Here is a 15,307-nt window from a genome sequence, read left to right as displayed (position 1 = left end):
AGCAGAGGAAGCCACGGCCTTTAACTCTTACATAACGACCCACAATGCAACAGCAGAAAGCAGCAGGTTTAGATCCAGTTTAACCTGCAGTAATGCGGCCAGACGACCCGCTGGGTTCTGTTCTGCTGGGTCCGAAACGCCAAGGCTCCCTGCAGGGGGGGATGTTATTCACTGGGAGGACACAACCGCAGGACAGAGAGAGAGAAGGAGAGAGAGAAGGAGAGAGAGAGAGAGAGAGAGAGATAAAAAGAGAGAGAAGGAGAGAGAGAGGGGTAGAGCTAGAGAGAGAGAAGGAGAGAGCGAGGAAGTGAAACAGAGAGAGAGAGAGAGTTTGGAGTTTGAGCCCCAGAAGCCATAAAAATCTCTGGACTGATGCAAAAAGCACATCTGGGTTTGGACCAACACCACGTGTCTGCTGCTGAACCAGGCCTCCGCTCCGAAAACAATCTCAGCTCAGGGCAACTGGACCGGACCAGACCAGACTGGACTGGACCAGACCGAACCGGGCCAAGCAGCCAGAACTGAGCATCTTAAACAGAGAGAAAAAAAAATCAGATATGATGTTAAAGAGTTTAAAGCTCGGTTCTGATTCTGTCCAGAATCTGGTTCTTCTGCCCACAACTTTTCAGGATCAGAGAGGAAGCAGAAAGTTCAGAATTTAACCTTTGACCTCTTCAGTGTGTAACAGCTTTCAATGAGGAGAATTCATTGAAATCAGACTCATAATAATTCAGAAAACAAGTGAAGATACTGAGATAAATTCTTCAGGATCCACTAAACAAATTTAATGAGTTCTTAAGTGATGAGTTCATAAGTAATGAGTTCATAGCAGACCAGGCAGTTCTGCATGATATGCAAATTTCATTTTTTTAAGCTTTTATATAATTTATTCAAGACCCAGAATTTTACAACTTCAACAAAAGAGACATTTCTGCAGAATTAACTCCTTGCAAAATTGTGCAGAGAACGACCCGGTCCTGAGGTGGCGTCCGGTTCTCTGAGATCAGAACCATCTGGATGGACCATCAGCCTCAGAACCTGGACCTGGATGAAGACGCTGCGGCCATTTTCCCCCAGATGGTAGAAATCAGCTTTGTACCGTTTGAAGACTGAAGAAGAGGAGGACGAGGAAGGCCCGTCTGCTTCAGGTTCTGTTAGAGCTGCTTTGATTTCTGACCGGAGGATCTGATCCAAACTCAGGTCCAAGTCCATCCTGGTTTTATTGGATCGGAGCGGGTTTGGTTAACTTGATGCTGGTTTGGAAACAAACGTCATAAAATTTCTGCAGAAACACTGGAGCTGCTTTTGGGAAACCAGACGGATGATGATCTCAACATTACAGGGAAACACACACACACACACACACGCACGCACACACACACACACCCCCACACACACACACACACACACACACACACACACACACACACACACACACCACACACACACACACACAGGGCTTCAACAACAGCAGTCCTTCTGTTTCTTTATGTTCACAAAGAGTTGGCCCAAAGCCTGGATTCTGTTTCTCACTAATTACGGGTCCAGAAGTTAAATTGTAACGCTGACGCAGAGTCTACAGAACCACCATCAGAGCCGGAGGAAACTAAAGTCTCTACTTCCTCTGAAAACCTTCAGAATAAAAGTTTGCAGCTTTTTATTTTCACTCTCAAATGCAACTAAAACTGCTGCTAAATAAACCAAAGAAAAACCAGACTGGAGATAAACATACTCTAATGCTAGCATCGACATGCTATTAGGTCAACATGCTAATGACAGCACAGGGACTGATGATAGCATTTCAGCTAACATTAACATGTTACCTAATAAAAGCAAAACGGAGTGGTCAACATGCTGGTGATAGCGTCATTCTAGTAGCGTCAACATGCTACTCAACATGCCAGTGATTGCTGTCAGGCTAACATTAGCCTACAAGACAGAATTCTATTCTAGTTATTTTTTAATAATAGCTAAGTTTATCATACTGAATGGAGTGAGTCAATGTTAGCTAACATGACAGTGCTAGCCCACATGGTACTGAACAGTTAATTTTAGCTTGTATGCTAATGTTTACACTTTGGCAGGCCCCTTTTCTCTCCTAACCAGTTAAAATGCAAACATTTGATTTCTTTCCAGCTGACTCAGCAGCAGTTCAGTTGTTCCCTGAACCAAACGTGTTCAGGGAACAACTGATATTGTATTTAATATTTTAGTTCTTGGGCGCCCTGTGTCCTTCTGCCACCCTGAGCAACCGCCCATATGGCATATGGGAAATTTCAAATTTCTGATCCAATATGAACTTTATTTTATTTGCTGAGCTAAAATAAATGATTATAATGTATTCTGATAAATTCCACCACTTTTATTCATACTAGTTGTTTTTTAGTGTTTTGGTAAACACTGTTATTTTTGGATTCCCCTTCAGATGGTTAACAAATTTTATGAGCTTTTCTCTTCTTTTATTTTGAATCCAGTTCTCTCTCTCTCTCTCTCTCTCTCTCTCTCTCTCTCTCTGCTGCTGACGCTGTGTGTCCAGGCGCCTCCTCCTCTTCATCCTCCTCCTCCTCATCCTCCTTCTCCTCCAAACATGGCGCCGGCTCGCTGCTGGGCTGCCTCCCCGACCGACGACGCAGAAAAGCAGAGAAAGAAGCGCAGAAGCAGCGGGTAGAAACTTTCCTTTAACGTTTTCAGAATCTGTTTTTAACTTTCCCCGCGGCGCTCCCGCTGTTTGGAGAATCCACGGCTGACTTTTACGCGCAGCCTGCTTGTTTGGAGACGTTGGCGCGTCAGGGTGTGTGCGTAACGCGGATCTCACCTGTCCGACGAAGGTAGATTTCACTCCGCTTGCTGTAGGATGTGAATCTTCCTGATTTGCCCGCTTGCGGAGCGCAGAGGCGAACATCTGCGGGGAAAACATGCGCAGCCCTGTGAGGAGCAGCACCGCAGGCGCAGCTGAGGACTGAGACTTTCCACGGAGGAAAAACAGGTTTTCCACTCTTCAGGATGGATGGAGAACATTCTGCTCTGTCAGGAGTTGAGAGGGAAAGAGAAAGGCTGCCCCCCATCTACACCAGCTCTCCTCCTGTAAGCTAAGCCTCCTTTTCTCTCCATCTGAGTTTCAGAGGTCAGGAATGTTTCAGATGTTTCAGTGGGTTGATCTGATGTGGGTGAGGATGAGAAGAATCGTTGACCTGAGAGTTTGTGAAAGTTTGCAGAAGTTCTTGATTGTTTTGTCAGGACATCTTCTCTAATTGCTCTTCAGTCATACGCTCTGGTTTCATTTAAAGCATCACTTTCCTGCAGAATCATCCAAACACAAACAGTTATGTAACATGGCAGCAGCGGATTACTTTATCATCTTGTATCATCATTTGATCCTGGATCAAACTCCAGGTTTGATCTGCTGCTCAGCCGCTTCCTGAACATGTCTGTGTTTTAGTAGCGGCTGTGACGTCATCAGGCAGGTCTCTGCTCATCCGCCTGGAGGCATCTCCACCTTCAGATGGTTCTGACCCAAGATCAGCTGGTCACTGCTCAGCCTGGTTCTGATCGGGTCTGCAAGAACCCCAAAACAGCTGGATCCAACAGATCCATATGGATCCATCTGGATCTGTTCTCTGGTTCTGATCAGGCAGCAGGAGATCAGAGGCAGGAAAGACAGCTGAGTCAGCAAATGATGGATGGATGGATGATGGATGGATGGATGGATGATGGATGGATGATGGATGGATGATGGATGGATGGATAGATGATGGATGGATGATGGATGGATGATGGATGGATGGATGATGGATGGATGATGGATGGATGGATGACGGATGGATGATGGATGGATGGATGACGGATGGATGATGGATGGATGGATGATGGATGGATGGATGATGGATGGATGGATGATGGATGGATGATGGATGGATGGATGGATGATGGATGGATGGATGATGGATGGATGATGGATGGATGGATGATGGATGGATGATGGATGGATGGATGACGGATGGATGACGGATGGATGATGGATGGATGATGGATGGATGGATGGATGGATGACGGATGGATGGATGGATGATGGATGGATGGATGGATGATGGATGGATGGATGATGGATGGATGGATGATGGATGGATGATGGATGGATGGATGGATGACGGATGGATGATGGATGGATGGATGGATGGATGATGGATGGATGGATGGATGATGGATGGATGGATGATGGATGGATGATGGATGGATGGATGATGGATGGATGGATGGATGATGGATGGATGGATGATGGATGGATGATGGATGGATGGATGATGGATGGATGGATGGATGATGGATGGATGATGGATGGATGGATGGATGACGGATGGATGATGGATGGATGGATGGATGATGGATGGATGGATGATGGATGGATGATGGATGGATGGATGATGGATGGATGGATGATGATGATGGATGATGGATGGATGATGGATGATGGATGGATGATGGATGGATGGATGGATGATGGATGGATGGATGATGGATGGATGGATGATGGATGGATGATGGATGGATGGATGATGGATGGATGGATGACGGATGGATGATGGATGGATGGATGACGGATGGATGATGGATGGATGGATGATGGATGGATGGATGATGGTGGATGATGGATGGATGATGGATGGATGATGGATGGATGGATGGATGGATGGATGATGGATGGATGGATGATGGATGGATGATGGATGGATGGATGATGGATGGATGATGGATGGATGGATGACGGATGGATGACGGATGGATGATGGATGGATGATGGATGGATGGATGGATGGATGACGGATGGATGGATGGATGATGGATGGATGGATGGATGATGGATGGATGGATGATGGATGGATGGATGATGGATGGATGGATGATGGATGGATGGATGGATGGATGATGGATGGATGGATGGATGATGGATGGATGGATGATGGATGGATGGATGGATGGATGGATGATGGATGGATGGATGGATGATGGATGGATGATGGATGGATGATGGATGGATGGATGAATGGATGGATGGATGATGGATGGATGATGGATGGATGATGGATGATGGATGGATGATGGATGGATGGATGATGGATGGATGGATGGATGGATGATGGATGGATGATGGATGGATGATGGATGGATGATGGATGATGGATGGATGATGGATGGATGGATGATGATGGATGGATGGATGGATGATGGATGGATGATGGATGGATGGATGGATGATGGATGGATGGATGGATGAATGGATGATGGATGGATGGATGGATGGATGGATGGATGGATGGATGGATGGATGAATGGATGATGGATGGATGGATGATGGATGGATGGATCTCCGACCAGAACCAGAACATTTGACCCCTGCAGGTTCATAATCCAGGAGATGACTCTCATCATCACTGATTCATTTCTGTCTGGTTCACATCGCAGGTTTTAATGATGACTCTTCCTGGTTCAGGTCGGGTCCGATCAGAACCACATCAGAACCGCTTCGATCTAAAATCAGGTCGATTTAAAAAACCTTCATTCTGTTTGACGATTTCATGATTAAAACAGTTTAGAGTTAAACCTAAACTATGTTACATGGACGAGTCGAGCTGGAAAACTTTCAGAAAACAAGAGAAAGTTTTTCTGTTCTCACTCGTCTCACATTCATGAGGTTTAATTTCTACAAATAAAATTCCACCGCAGCCGAGTCGGTCTCAGCTCAGAGGGCTTTACAGGATGGAGTCATTTTTAAGAGAAATGATTGAAGAACCTTTCTGTCTTTATCAGTTTATAATGAACCGCTGAAGGTTTTCATTGAGCTTCTTGTCTAAAGTAATGGTGTCTGCTGTGTGGCCAGCCTGCAGTCTGCTGCTTTACGGCTTCTTTCTGCGTTACAGATTAACGCTGGAAGTCTAACAAACTGATCCAGTTCATTAGTAAGGCTCTCTGCTGTGTTAGCCAGCCTGCAGTCTGCTGCTGTACAGACGCTTTCAGAGAAAATAGAGCTAATCATTTTAGCCGTTTAGAAACTATAACGTCTTAAATCTTGATGACGTACATCAGGGACGTCAAACTGATTTTCATTTCATTCCACATCAAAATCATAAACGTCCTGAAATGGCCGCCTGTGGCAGAAAGTGTCGATAAATTATGAATAAACGGTTCAAATATTAGAGCTTCCTCTCAACTTGATAGAAACATTAAATAATACACTATGTATACTATACAAATAAAAACTGATGTGATTGATAAAATAGTATTTGAGAATATTAACATTGAAGTTTCAATAATTATGGTTGGCTTAATAGAATTTATTATGTAGATTAAAATTAAACATGAATGAAAAAATTTGGCTGATGGATAAAATGTTTTCAATATCTTAGGAATAAATCATGAACTGATCAGGTTTCTGAGACAAACTGATTGATCACTTTGTCTAAACTGATCAGTTTGTCCCAGTAAGTCCTGAAGACCAACCGTCACCCAGGTGACCAGCTGCGTCCGGTCCGGTCCGGTCTGGGTCCGGTCCGGGTCCGGTCCGGTCCGGTCTGGGTCCGGTCCGGGTCCAGTCCGGTCCAGTCCGGATCCGTCAACAGCTTCATTACAGCCAGTCTGTGTTGTGTCTGTGACTCCTCTGAGACGGACCAGCGCTGGCCTGATTCTGTCAGAACCGGTACCAGACCCGTTCCAGACTTGTGGTGAGCAAATTACCAGAAACCCACTAAATTTCTGATCCAGTCTGCCTGCTGGAACTGGACCAGTACAGGTTCCAGCACTGGAAACGGGCAGAGCCAGACCGTTTCCCAGGCGGCCCACACCTGCTGCTTTGCTGCCAGAACCACCAAAACAAAACATGGCTGCCGGAGCCTGGTGGAGGCGGCGGCCATGAGGGACATGAGGGAAATGAGGGACACGGTGGACATGGTGATGAGCTGACGTGTCACCAGGCCACCAGGAGATAATCCGCCCTGAGGCTTAATGCCATCAGTCTCCTCTGATGTGATGATTCAGACCCAGCTCCAGGCAGAGATGCATTCTGGGACGTTTCTCCGGATGTTTTGGGTTTTCCTCAACAGCTGAGGTTGTGAGAGAGCGAGGTTGTGAGAGAGGTGAGGTTGTGAGAGAGCTGAGGTTGTGAGAGCGTGAGGTTGTGAGAGAGCTGAGGTTGTGAGAGCGATGAGGTTGTGAGAGAGATGAGGTTGTGAGAGCAATGAGGTTGTGAGAGCGATGAGGTTGTGAGAGCGATGAGGTTGTGAGAGCGATGAGGTTGTGAGAGCGGTGAGGTTGTGAGAGCGATGAGGTTGTGAGAGCGGTGAGGTTGTGAGAGCGATGAGGTTGTGAGAGCGGTGAGGTTGTGAGAGCGATGAGGTTGTGAGAGCGATGAGGTTGTGAGAGAGGTGAGGTTGTGAGAGAGGTGAGGTTGTGAGAGCGACGAGGTTGTGAGAGCGATGAGGTTGTGAGAGAGGTGAGGTTGTGAGAGGCTCCTCTCAGATAACAAGCAGTTCTAACCACATCATTCATCCTGCAGCTTCAACTTCTCACCATCTGACGGAGGATCAGAGTCAAAACCTGGACAGGAAATTCTGCAACAATAAATCTGGTTTTATGGAAACGTCTAAAGTTTACAAAACATTAAGAAACATTGGAGGACAAAGATATCCACACTTAAATCTCATTATGTCTTTAAAACATTTAAACATCAAACTTGTTTATCAGAGATGCACCAATCAATTTTCCTGATCAGTTTTTCTCAGTGGGAATTCTTCATCTTTAAACACATCAACACTAATAATCTACATGCTGATGCATTTATATTTAGCTATAATTAAACTCTTATAAAGGTTCAGAATAAATAAACGATTTTAACATAATAAATGTTTGAAATATTTCCTTCCTCTGTTAATATGCTTAGAAAAAACCTGATTCAGCATCTTTAATGTTTAATGTTTAAACGATAAAAGGAGGATTTGCTCTGAAGTTTTTTACATCATGATGTTCACGCTGTCTGCAGCTTTTCTCATGATTATTTCATAGTTGGTCATAAACTTTATTGATTTTGAATCTGTCTTTTCCTGCAGTCCCTGAACACACCACAGGTTTGTGTCTTTGTGGAGTTGCAGCTTTAAGCAGCGGCTGCTCTGCATCTGTTCAGCTCTGAACCTCTTCATCCTATTTTCTTTCATTTCCATTTATTCCCCTGCTTCCTGAATTACTCTCTTTCATATCCCTCTCTTCCTGTCCTCTTACTTTCACAGTTCCTGTCCTTTATCCTCCCCGTCTTCTGTCCATCCCACTTTTCTTCCTTGGCTCCTTCTTTTTCATCCTGTAATTTCTGTCTTGCTCTGGCCTCGCTGCACTCGTGGCTCTGCTGCTGTGAAGCGTCTGATAGCGGCACAACGTGTGATTAATCACGGAGAACAGTCGGTAAACGCTGGGCTCATGTGTTTAGTTTTGGTTATGTTCTCATTGTCTGATCATGCAGCCCGGAGTCTGGACCAGCTTAGGAAGTTCTGCTGAGAAACCTCAACATGTGAGAATGCAGAGAGTCACTCAGTTGACTAAAGAGCTGCAAGATGACGGCTACTCAGTCATTAGCTGGAGCGTTTGTCAGGAGAGCCCATAAAATAAATCTGCAATTACGTATTTTTTCCAGAATAAGCTGGTTATAAACCAGCGTCTCATTTATGAGACGTACAGCAGCTGCAGATGGAAGCACCACTGCCTACGAGCAACAAGGTCCTGGGTTTGGATCCCAGCCTGGGGTCTGGTCTCTCTGCATGCTCTCCGTTTCATACTGGGGTTCTCTCTGGGTACTCCAGCTTCCTCCACCAGTCCAGAAGCATGACGTTTGGTCTCTAAGCTGTGTTTGACTCCTGGACATCAGCTCCAGTTTTAGAGTTATTAAAGGCGCTGAGGGTCATAAAGCAACGCTGAAGGAGCCGTCGGAGATCCCAACCAGCTCTGCTCATAATCCACACCACAAATTCATCTCCTGCATTTTCCATCTCTGGAATAAGGAGCAGAGCTAAAACAAACCTCTGGGAAAATATGCGACAGTGTCCTGAACATCTGGCCAATAATAAGACATGGTGGTGGCTGCATCATGCAAAGTGGATGTAATTATGAGAAAGTGGAAAATCAGGGCATTAAAATCCACAACTGAACAACCAGAAAGCATGAAATGTTTCAAAATAAAGATGAAAACAATTTATTGTTGTTTATATGTTTATGTTAAAAAAGTTATTGAATGATTTTCCTTGATATCATGGAAGCCAGTGGTGGGCAGCTAGCTAACAGGTTAGCTGTGCTAACCCTAAAGCACTAATCAGAAGCATTAGGTCAGCTAATGCTAAAGTGCTAAATTCTGCCATGTCGATTTAATTGTGATATTATAAATTATTTCCGATGTTGCTGATCAAACCTTTAACTCGTGTTTCTGTTTTAGTTCTTATGTTTTGCTAACTGCTGCTGATTTGAACATGAACATTTTCTGAATTATTGCATTTTTAAAAATATATTGTATCGTGGCGCCATGTGGGAAAGTAAAAATATGCTTCCCTCTTTTTTAGTATCAGAAAAATATTCTAACAACAACATCTGACTCACACTCAACCTAAACATATGACACAAATGTACAAATTTACACACATACCTGCCCTCCTCCTCATCCTCTGCCAATCAGCTTTCCTCCACAAGGATAATTTATGTTGCTTCAGCCTTGATAAATTATGGCATTCACAGCAATCCCGAGATAAAACTGTTTGCCGCTCTACAGCAATGCATTCTGGGTACAGAATGAAGAACAATTGCAGCACTGCATCATGGGAACTGCGAGGAAATGGACCTGCTGCGTAAACACTTCAAAATAAGAGCATGAACATAAACATCTAACGACGTGAAGAATTTTTAATCAAAAAATTTGTTCGTCTGCAAGTTCACTAAACAGCGAAAAAGTTAGTTCAGAATTGATCTGAAAAACATTTTAAAAGCTAGGTCAAGACGCTAAATGAAAAAGGAGCTCTGCTGTTAGCGCATTAGCAGAAGTGTGATCCTGTGGAAATCTTCAGATTTATCTGACTTATTGCAGATAACATCCTATTGTTACTGAATACTAAACAGACGTTTTCCTCATGGCAGGTTTTGGGACGAGGACCTAAGCAGCCGTTTCCGTCTCTGGGAACCTTCATCTCCACCCTAAGCCAGAGGAGAGACGCAGGAGGGCGGGGCTTCGCCATGGGCATCGGGGGCCCACTGACCGGCCCCCTGGGGATCAGGCACTGTGAGTGACATCAGCTGAGATACGATGTTCATCCTGAGAACTGCTGCTGCAGCATGAGGTCATGCTGCTGCAGCATGAGGTCATGCTGCTGCAGCATGAGGTCATGCTGCAGCAGCATGAGGTCATGCTGCTGCAGCATGAGGTCATGCTGCTGCAGCATGAGGTCATGCTGCTGCAGGTTTGGGTTCAGTTGAACTGAAAGCCAAGCAGACAGTAGACCGTCCCAAACCAGGAAGTGACGACAGCACAGGGCATTCTGGGTAAATAGAATCAAAGCAAATACACAAATTTAGCGCCAGCAGGAGAAATCCTCCAACGCCTCCATCTGTTTCATCTGGTGAAACAGGAAGTTGCTCTCAGTGTCTTCAGAGGTTTTTGTGTCGTTTCCTGCAGTGGTTCTTGGTGCAGCGCCCCCACAGGCCAGGAGGGGAACAGGCTGGTTGGACTCAGAGCCACAGCAGATGATGAAACTTTGGTCCCCAATAGAACCAAGTCCACCATGATGTGTGGAAACAGAAACCTTCTGCTTTCTGCTGTGATCACGTTGAACTAATTCTGATCTGATTTAACTCATTTAATCGTGTTTGAAGTGCTGAAGCTTTGCAGTGATTGGCTGATTGGAACGAAACCTGGCTCTCCTCTCCAGAAGGTTTACCTCACCTACAGCCCGACCCGGTTCTGCTCTCTGAGTGGATCTGATGTGGGTCCCGTCTGAGATGTAATGATGTGTTACTTCCTCTGTTTACAGTATGCCTCATGTATTCAGTCAGAATGCAGCCTGCATGGCAGGAGGGGCAGCGTTGTGTGACCGGATCCAAACCCAGGATCGGAACCGTAACTCAGATTTCTGCTGATGCAAACCTCTCTGGTTTCTGGGCTGAAATGTGCAGCTGAGGTTCTGGTGAAGCAGCGGACGTCTCGTCGGTTCTGAGTCACTGCGAGTGTTTTTACACGGAGGAGGATGTTGGTTCTCGTAAAAGGCGAGGTTATTTCTGACCGCCATGAGAACGGAGACCCAGCGGAGCGCTCATCAGCCAGCTTTGTCACCACGGAGACTGATGCCAGAATAATTATGCGAACCTCCATCCCAAATGAAAACCATATGAAAGGAAAACAGCAGACACACACACACACATATACACACACACACACACACACACACACACACACACACACACACACACACACACACGCAGGCGTACCCAGGACGCTGCAGCATTCCTCTGCCTGGTTACAGTCGTCAAGTCTGCTGGATAATCACAGATTCAGGAGGTTTCTGTTTCCTTTTTCATTTTCCTCAACTATGGTTTTGAGTTCTGAGGCCGAACTAATCAGAGGTTCATCTGGAGCTTCGAGTCAGAAAACACTGACGCCTCGCTTTCAGAGCCAGAGGCCAGGAAGGATAAAACGCCACCAGGACGCTTTTCCATCAGGACGCTTTTCCATCAGGACGCTTTTCCATCAGGACGCTTTTCCACCAGGACGCTTTTCCATCAGGACGCTTTTCCATCAGGACGCTTTTCCACCAGGACGCTTTTCCACCAGGACGCTTTTCCATCAGGACGCTTTTCCATCAGGACGCTTTTCCACCAGGACGCTTTTCCATCAGGACGCTTTTCCACCAGGACGCTTTTCCATCAGGACGCTTTTCCACCAGGACGCTTTTCCATCAGGACGCTTTTCCACCAGGACGCTTTTCCATCAGGACGCTTTTCCATCAGGACGCTTTTCCATCAGGACGCTTTTCCACCAGGACGCTTTTCCATCAGGACGCTTTTCCACCAGGACGCTTTTCCATCAGGACGCTTTTCCACCAGGACGCTTTTCCATCAGGACGCTTTTCCATCAGGACGCTTTTCCATCAGGACGCTTTTCCATCAGGACGCTTTTCCACCAGGACGCTTTTCCATCAGGACGCTTTTCCATCAGGACGCTTTTCCACCAGGACGCTTTTCCATCAGGACGCTTTTCCACCAGGACGCTTTTCCATCAGGACGCTTTTCCACCAGGACGCTTTTCCATCAGGACGCTTTTCCATCAGGACGCTTTTCCACCAGGACGCTTTTCCACCAGGACGCTTTTCCACCAGGACGCTTTTCCATCAGGACGCTTTTCCATCAGGACGCTTTTCCATCAGGACGCTTTTCCATCAGGACGCTTTTCCATCAGGACGCTTTTCCATCAGGACGCTTTTCCATCAGGACGCTTTTCCACCAGGACGCTTTTCCATCAGGACGCTTTTCCATCAGGACGCTTTTCCATCAGGACGCTTTTCCATCAGGACGCTTTTCCATCAGCGCTTCACAAAAAACCCGTAGAGGAGAAAAATGACCAACATGTCAGGTCTGATGGTAACTGTTGTTTCTGTTACGGTTCTAAACAAAGACAACCAGAGACCAGAGCGGGGATTCATCAGAGTCTGAACCCAGAGGACGATCAAAGCCTTCAGATGACATCATGCTGGGCTGAAGGCCATGAAAAGCTGCCATGGCAACCAGGACTGGTTGCCATGGCAAGTAGCCTGGATGATGTGGCGGACCAGTCAAAGTCTCCACCCACTGAAGGCCTAACCGACCCTCAGCCCACATCATCCATGTGCAGAGTTCACCGAGGATAAAGATTAGAGCCAATCTGTATCCTGAAGTTACTGGATAAAGTTACAGGACGACCTCTGGAAACAAGATATCACCGCGTGGGACGCACCAATCAGAGAACGGCAACATGGGGAGAACGGCAACATGAGGAGAACGGCAACATGAGGAGAACGGCAACATGAGGAGAACGGCAACATGAGGAGAACGGCAACATGGAGGAGAACGGCAACATGGAGGAGAACGGCAACATGGAGGAGAACGGCAACATGGAGGAGAACGGCAACATGGAGGAGAACGGCAACATGGAGGAGAACGGCAACATGGAGGAGAACGGCAACATGGAGGAGAACGGCAACATGAGGAGAACGGCAACATGGAGGAGAACGGCAACATGGAGGAGAACGGCAACATGAGGAGAACGGCAACATGGAGGAGAACGGCAACATGAGGAGAACGGCAACATGGAGGAGAACGGCAACATGGAGGAGAACGGCAACATGAGGAGAACGGCAACATGGAGGAGAACGGCAACATGAGGAGAACGGCAACATGAGGAGAACGGCAACATGGAGGAGAACGGCAACATGGAGGAGAACGGCAACATGGAGGAGAACGGCAACATGAGGAGAACGGCAACATGAGGAGAACGGCAACATGGAGGAGAACGGCAACATGAGGAGAACGGCAACATGGAGGAGAACGGCAACATGGAGGAGAACGGCAACATGAGGAGAACGGCAACATGGAGGAGAACGGCAACATGAGGAGAACGGCAACATGAGGAGAACGGCAACATGAGGAGAACGGCAACATGAGGAGAACGGCAACATGGAGGAGAACGGCAACATGGAGGAGAACGGCAACATGAGGAGAACGGCAACATGAGGAGAACGGCAACATGGAGGAGAACGGCAACATGGAGGAGAACGGCAACATGAGGAGAACGGCAACATGAGGAGAACGGCAACATGGAGGAGAACGGCAACATGAGGAGAACGGCAACATGAGGAGAACGGCAACATGAGGAGAACGGCAACATGGAGGAGAACGGCAACATGGAGGAGAACGGCAACATGAGGAGAACGGCAACATGAGGAGAACGGCAACATGGAGGAGAACGGCAACATGGAGGAGAACAGCAACATGGAGGAGAACAGCAACATGGAGGAGAACGGCAACATGGAGGAGAACGGCAACATGGAGGAGAACAGCAACATGGAGGAGAACAGCAACATGGAGGAGAACGGCAACATGGAGGAGAACGGCAACATGGAGGAGAACGGCAACATGAGGAGAACGGCAACATGAGGAGAACGGCAACATGGAGGAGAACGGCAACATGGAGGAGAACGGCAACATGAGGAGAACGGCAACATGAGGAGAACGGCAACATGGAGGAGAACGGCAACATGGAGGAGAACGGCAACATGAGGAGAACAGCAACATGAGGAGAACGGCAACATGAGGAGAACGGCAACATGAGGAGAACGGCAACATGAGGAGAACGGCAACATGGAGGAGAACGGCAACATGAGGAGAACGGCAACATGGAGGAGAACGGCAACATGTATTTTTGAGAGTTTCTGTGTTTAGTGATGCTGTGGGCTGGAAGGGTCGTCATCTTCAGCCTCTGACTGAGGCTGTTGCTGCTACCAGCTCAGTATCAGTTTCCACAGTATCGTCCTGAATGACTCCATCAGTTAGCTCGCTCTGCTAATCCACCTCGTTTGCTTTAGCTGCTCTTTAAATCTCTGTCTGGTCGTTTGGCTAGAAAGATGCAGAAGTAGGGGATAATGGTTCCTGCCCAGTATGACGGATGCTTGGAACTTTCTCTATCTCTTTATCAACTCCTCTGGGATGTGGGGTCAAAGTTCAGTTACTTTTTGAAGATCATCTGCCAGAAGTAAAAACAACATTTTGTTGTCATGGTAAGAAGTCATAGTAAATATAGAACTTTATCAGAACCCTGAGAAATGATTCCCAACGAATCATTTCCCAACCATCAGCTGCAGCTTTGCAATACAAAGTTCTGCTGCCGGATTTTCAAAGTGAAGAGGTTTTATCCAGACTGCGTGACCTTTAACCTTTGACCTGCTAACTGAGGCCTGCAGAGGAAAGAGGAAATCTGTTTCACACCTGATGACCTCTGAGCTCCTTTTTCCTCCTGCTTGAACAATCTGTCCTGCAGGATGAATTCCCACAATGCACCTGAATGGAGTTACCGTGGAGACGCAGACAACGAGGGGCCAATTATGAGGAGAAAGGATGAGTGGGAGGGTGGGTCAGTGGGAGGGTTTATGGGTGGGTGGGTCAGTGGGAGGGTCAGTGGGAGGGTGGGTGGGTCAGTGGGTGGGTCAGTGGGAGGGTGGGTCAGTGGGAGGACGTGTGTTTCCACCTGGTGGAGGACTGGCCTCCA

The 15,307-nt window shown here is 46.9% G+C and overlaps 1 protein-coding gene across 1 annotated transcript in view; it reads left to right on the top strand.

Moving 5' to 3' along the window:
* Window positions 1-2,745: 2,745 nt before the first annotated feature.
* The window catches only part of LOC129355188 (probable E3 ubiquitin-protein ligase HECTD2), a 38,681-nt gene continuing 26,119 nt past the window's right edge, over window positions 2,746-15,307 (top strand). The window contains exons 1-2 of the mRNA XM_055024732.1: window positions 2,746-3,084; window positions 10,156-10,297. Coding sequence (XP_054880707.1) covers window positions 3,004-3,084; window positions 10,156-10,297 — 223 coding nt within the window. The 5' untranslated portion in view covers window positions 2,746-3,003. The remainder of the gene's footprint in view (window positions 3,085-10,155; window positions 10,298-15,307) is intronic.

Source organism: Poeciliopsis prolifica, unplaced genomic scaffold, assembly GCF_027474105.1.
Source record: "Poeciliopsis prolifica strain line A6 unplaced genomic scaffold, Auburn_PproV2 SCAFFOLD126, whole genome shotgun sequence".
Classification (NCBI taxonomy): domain Eukaryota; kingdom Metazoa; phylum Chordata; class Actinopteri; order Cyprinodontiformes; family Poeciliidae; genus Poeciliopsis; species Poeciliopsis prolifica.
Note: the sequence above shows the minus strand (reverse complement) of the source record. Positions and strands in the feature narration are given on the sequence as shown.